Source organism: Hyperolius riggenbachi, chromosome 11, assembly GCF_040937935.1.
Source record: "Hyperolius riggenbachi isolate aHypRig1 chromosome 11, aHypRig1.pri, whole genome shotgun sequence".
Taxonomy (NCBI): Eukaryota; Metazoa; Chordata; class Amphibia; order Anura; family Hyperoliidae; genus Hyperolius; species Hyperolius riggenbachi.
Genome location: NC_090656.1, coordinates 105828415 through 105834397, shown reverse-complemented (window position 1 = coordinate 105834397; position 5983 = coordinate 105828415). Strand labels below are relative to the sequence as shown.

Below are 5983 nucleotides of genomic sequence, written 5' to 3'. Positions count from 1 at the left end.
AGTAAGTAGTAACAGTAAGTAGAACTAACTAATAACAATAATCAATCAGCGATCAGAAGGAAATGGAGTGTGGGTGGTGTGTGTACACTCAGACAGTGAGTGCACGCACGCAGGAGCTAGTAGCCTATGGACACAGTGACTGGGTGTCCTAGACTCCTAGTACAGTAAGAGTAAGTAAGTAGTAACAGTAAGTAGTAGAACTAACTAATAACAATAATCAATCAGCGATCAGAAGGAAATGGAGTGTGGGTGGTGTGTGTACACTCAGACAGTGAGTGCACGCACGCAGGAGCTAGTAGCCTATGGACACAGTGACTGAGTGTCCTAGACTCCTAGTACAGTAAGTAGTAACAGTAAGTAGTAGAACTAACTAATAACAATAATCAATCAGCGATCAGAAGGAAATGGAGTGTGGGTGGTGTGTGTACACTCAGACAGTGAGTGCACGCACGCAGGAGCTAGTAGCCTATGGACACAGTGACTGAGTGTCCTAGACTCCTAGTACAGTAAGAGTAAGTAAGTAGTAACAGTAAGTAGAACTAACTAATAACAATAATCAATCAGCGATCAGAAGGAAATGGAGTGTGGGTGGTGTGTGTACACTCAGACAGTGAGTGCACGCACGCAGGAGCTAGTAGCCTATGGACACAGTGACTGGGTGTCCTAGACTCCTAGTACAGTAAGAGTAAGTAAGTAGTAACAGTAAGTAGTAGAACTAACTAATAACAATAATCAATCAGCGATCAGAAGGAAATGGAGTGTGGGTGGTGTGTGTACACTCAGACAGTGAGTGCACGCACGCAGGAGCTAGTAGCCTATGGACACAGTGACTGAGTGTCCTAGACTCCTAGTACAGTAAGTAGTAACAGTAAGTAGTAGAACTAACTAATAACAATAATCAATCAGCGATCAGAAGGAAATGGAGTGTGGGTGGTGTGTGTACACTCAGACAGTGAGTGCACGCACGCAGGAGCTAGTAGCCTATGGACACAGTGACTGAGTGTCCTAGACTCCTAGTACAGTAAGAGTAAGTAAGTAGTAACAGTAAGTAGAACTAACTAATAACAATAATCAATCAGCGATCAGAAGGAAATGGAGTGTGGGTGGTGTGTGTACACTCAGACAGTGAGTGCACGCACGCAGGAGCTAGTAGCCTATGGACACAGTGACTGGGTGTCCTAGACTCCTAGTACAGTAAGAGTAAGTAAGTAGTAACAGTAAGTAGTAGAACTAACTAATAACAATAATCAATCAGCGATCAGAAGGAAATGGAGTGTGGGTGGTGTGTGTACACTCAGACAGTGAGTGCACGCACGCAGGAGCTAGTAGCCTATGGACACAGTGACTGAGTGTCCTAGACTCCTAGTACAGTAAGTAGTAACAGTAAGTAGTAGAACTAACTAATAACAATAATCAATCAGCGATCAGAAGGAAATGGAGTGTGGGTGGTGTGTGTACACTCAGACAGTGAGTGCACGCACGCAGGAGCTAGTAGCCTATGGACACAGTGACTGAGTGTCCTAGACTCCTAGTACAGTAAGAGTAAGTAAGTAGTAACAGTAAGTAGAACTAACTAATAACAATAATCAATCAGCGATCAGAAGGAAATGGAGTGTGGGTGTGTGTACACTCAGACAGTGAGTGCACGCACGCAGGAGCTAGTAGCCTATGAACACAGTGACTGAGTGTCCTAGACTCCTAGTACAGTAAGAGTAAGTAGTAACAGTAAGTAGAACTAACTAATTACAATAATCAATCAGCGATCAGAAGGAAATAGAGTGTGTGTTGTGTGTGTACACTCAGACAGTGAGTGCGCACACGCAGGAGCTAGTAGCCTATATGAACAGTGACAGTGAGTGTCCCTACGGGTACAGTAAGAGTAAGTAGTAAGTAAGTACAACTAACAATAATCAATCAGTAATCAGAAGGAAATAGAGTGTGTGTACACACAGACAGTGAGTGAGTGCACACACGCAGGAGCTAGCTAGTAGCCTATAAACAGTGACAGTCAGTGAGTGTCCTACTCCTAGTACAGTATAACTACAATACTATTAGTAAAGGACAGCAGAAATACTGGTATAGATGATGAGAGAAATAAACAGAGGACAGCTGCCCACAGAGGCAAGGCCCCCCTGAGGCCTAAACCTGTAAGCTTGCAGCAGCTGCCTGTCTCTAATGTAACACACAAGCTACTAACTAAAATACAATGTCTATCTAAATAACAACAATACAGGTGTATATGGCAGGTGTAGGTGAGCAAAAACGCTAGGTAAATGAACACAATAGAGCACTTGCTAAGCCAAAGCACAAAGGAGCAGATCTCTCTCTGTACAAGTCTCAGGCAAGCATGGAAAACCCGAACATGGCGGCCGCTATTTATAGGGTAGGGGCTGGCCAGGGTCCCCCTCTGTGATTGGCTGCCGTCAGAGGGCCTGGGAGCCCTCTGATTGGCTCTAAGCACATCAATCTGGGCTATGACGCTATTCGAGCTCGGTACCGAGCTCGAATAGCGCCGGTTTGCTCGAATAGCTCGAATAGTGAATGGGCTATTCGAGTGTTCTCGAATAGCCCATTCGAATAGCTACAGCTATTCGGAGCTCGAATACCGAGCTCGAATAGCTGAAAAAGAGCTCGAATATTCGAGCTACTCGAATATTCGAGCTCTGCTGAGCACCACTACTGGAGCGTACTGCGCCGGCGCAGAACTACTGCACCTGTGCAGTACGCTCTGGTCCACGTAGCAGTGATTGGCAGGTCGGCCTGACGTCATCACTGCGGACCGGGAAGCAGAGACGGTAAATGGCTGCAGGCAGAGCTGCGGCGAGGGACATGCTGGGAGCTTGGAGCTGTATGAAGCCCCGGGTAAGTAGCCCTTGTTATACCTTTTATTGCCTGATAACTCCTTTAAGGTACAAGAGGACATAATAACTGGTTCCTTAATTGGTTAATAAGCTCCTCAAGACGCCCCAGCACCATGGACGCACCAGGTTTAGTATATTTTTTTCCCCTGATTTTTGTTCTTTAAATCTAGGTGTGTCTTATGGTCCGATGCGTTTTATGGTCCAAAAAATATGGTACATGGTTCACATATTTTGTAATGGCTGTTTTTTTTTCTCCCTCTGTGTCATCTGGGGTTTTTGATGTATATATTTTCATTCCTTTTACTTACTCCATAGTAAAATGTCTGTCTTCAGCCAAAGTAACTTTATAAATCTTTATAGATTTGTGGGAATTTATTTACATTTTTATAATTAACACTCTTCTTTTCTTCTTGGTTTTAGATATGAACAATGTCTGCACCACAGCCAACTTCATGCCATCGCTATTTCACTTTATTCCTGATTCAAGGTTTAATTGCCTTTATGCTGTTTGCATATCATAAATTCAGCTATGATGACCGCTCTATAGTGCCAGCCTACACAAGCTCTCAGCCTTCCAACAAGTCAGCATCAAACTTGATTATCTTGTTGTGGACATGGCCTTTTGGAGAAGTATTCCCATTGAACAGATGTCAAAAACCCTTTGATAATCCTCAGTGCTTCTTCACATCGGACCGTAAATTTTATAACATAGCGAATGCTGTTGTTATACATCACAGAGATGTATGTACATCCAACCGACAGATCCCACAAATTCCTAGACCTGAAGGACAATACTGGGTGTGGTTTAATTTGGAGTCTCCAAGTCACAGCCCAAACTTGCACTTTATGGACAAAGCCATTAATCTCACAATGTCTTATAGAAGTGACTCTGATATCTTCACTCCTTATGGGTGGATAGAACCTAATGAAGATGGAGATCATTTTGCCATTCCACCCAAGTCTCAGCTTGTAGCATGGGCAGTCAGTAATTGGAACCCTCACTCCAGACGTGTTCGGTTCTATGGAGAATTGAAGAATCATATCCAGGTAGATGTTTATGGCTACAGACATTTACCTTTGGCCAGGCAAGACACACTTGTAGTTCTCTCGAAATATAAGTTTTATTTAGCGTTTGAAAACTCCATCCATAAAGACTATATAACAGAAAAACTCTGGGCTAACGCACTGATGTCTGGAAGTGTTCCAGTTGTTCTCGGCCCACCCAGAGAAAATTATGAGAGGTTTATTCCAGCAGACTCATTCATTCATGTTGATGACTTTTCTAGTGCAAAAGAGCTGGCTTCCTACTTGCACAAACTGGACAAAAATGATACGAAATACAAGCAATATTTTAACTGGAGGACAAAATTTAAACCAATATCAAAGTTAGGGTGGTTCACACAATACTGTAAAGCATGCATAGCATTGCATAGGTCTCCTCCATATAGGTCCATGCCCTATCTTGGTGCATGGTATACGTGACAAGCCAAGGCATTACTGAGGTACAAAATGGTCCTGCATGCAAAAGCCAGCAGTGGACAAAAGGTGCGTACACACGCACTACAAAAGGAAACGACGGGTCCGCCAGACCCTCCTGCTGGGCGGTCTTTAGCCGACAGTAAGCGCGTGTGTGTACGCGCTGTCGGCGGACTGATAAGGATGTTTCTGAACGATCTGCTCAGCAGACTTATCAGTCCGCAGACAGCGCGTACACACGCGCATACTGACGGCTAAAGACCGCCCAGCGGGAGGGTCCGGTGGACCCATCGTTTCCTTTTGTAGTGCGTGTGTACGCACCTTTACTCATTAATGTATACATGAAAAGCAGGTGTTTGACAAATCAAAGTAAGGTCAGCACAGAGATCTGCTCTTAGCTGAGGTGACAGCAATATAATGAACTCTGAATGGTAGCTATGGACTACCACACTTTGAACATTGGCAGGGTTCTTTCAGTGCTTCATTACACGTAATCTACTGTATTGAAGACCAACTATGTCAAAGTAAATCCTTTTGCTTTGTGTAATATGCTTGTGCCTCTTATTGAATCCTATGTGTTCAATTATCTTCCAGTCACAGAGGCGCTATTCGTGACCTTGAGACTGTACTGTGTACTCCTGTCTGTTTATTGCCTGAGGAAGCGGGAATATACCCGTGAAACGCGTTGCGGTTCTGTTCATGGAGTATGTGAATAAATTGTCTTTATCTTAAGCGACAGCATCGAGTCTATTTCTGAGTGGCCGGTCCACCGCCGCCACCTGAATATTTTAAACATTTTAGCATATTTTATCCTTTTGGCGCCTCTGTACATCTACTTGTCAAGATATCCAGTCCACCCTTGGTGGTTGGAAGGGTGACAAACCCTCCTTTCCTTCTTCAGAGAGCGACATCTTAATCCTGAGTGGGGACAGGTCTAATCTCCCCACCTGCCTATATAGTGGTTGCCTAAACGGTAACCCATGTTTGTAAGTATAATACTTACTCCACACTAATTCTCCCTGATCCAATACATACTACACTATATTGGGCTCTCGGTTTCTCTGTTTTATCCAGTTGTTGGTCATCTGGTTAGTTAAACCCAGTACAGACCTTTAATAATGGTTACCCGAAATACTCAATCCTGATCAGGGATGATCTACGAGCTTAATCACAAGTGATTACTCGTGATTCAAATGAGGATTAATTACAGCAGCTGAGCGGCGGGGATTGGAAGGATTATTTACCCATAAATCCGCATCCTCCCCGCACTCCATATAGGTCCATGCATCCTAATAGTAGCATTCCAAGCCTCGCTGCCGTCACTTCCTCCTTCCGGCTTGAAGGAGGAAGTGACAGCAGCGAGGCTTGGAACGCTATTATTAGGACACATGGACCTAGATGAAGTGCGGGGAGGATGCGGATTTATGGGTAAATAACCCTTCCAATCCCTGCAGCTCAGCTGCTGTAATTAATCCTCATTTCATTCACGAGTAATCACTTGTGATTAAGCTCGTAGATCATCCCTGATCAGGATTGAGTATTTCGGGTAACCATTATTAAAGGTCTGTACTGGGTTTAACTAACCAGATGACCAGCAACTGGTCCTTTCAATCCCCGCCGCTCAGCTGCTGTAATTAATCCTCAAT

General features: G+C 44.1%; 1 protein-coding gene across 1 annotated transcript; it reads left to right on the top strand.

Moving 5' to 3' along the window:
• The first annotated feature begins 3290 nt into the window (after window positions 1–3290).
• LOC137537836 (4-galactosyl-N-acetylglucosaminide 3-alpha-L-fucosyltransferase FUT6-like) lies at window positions 3291–4343 on the top strand. The gene has a single exon (XM_068259790.1). It carries the CDS (start codon window positions 3291–3293, stop codon window positions 4341–4343), a length of 1053 nt encoding a protein of 350 aa, XP_068115891.1.
• Window positions 4344–5983: the final 1640 nt, after the last annotated feature.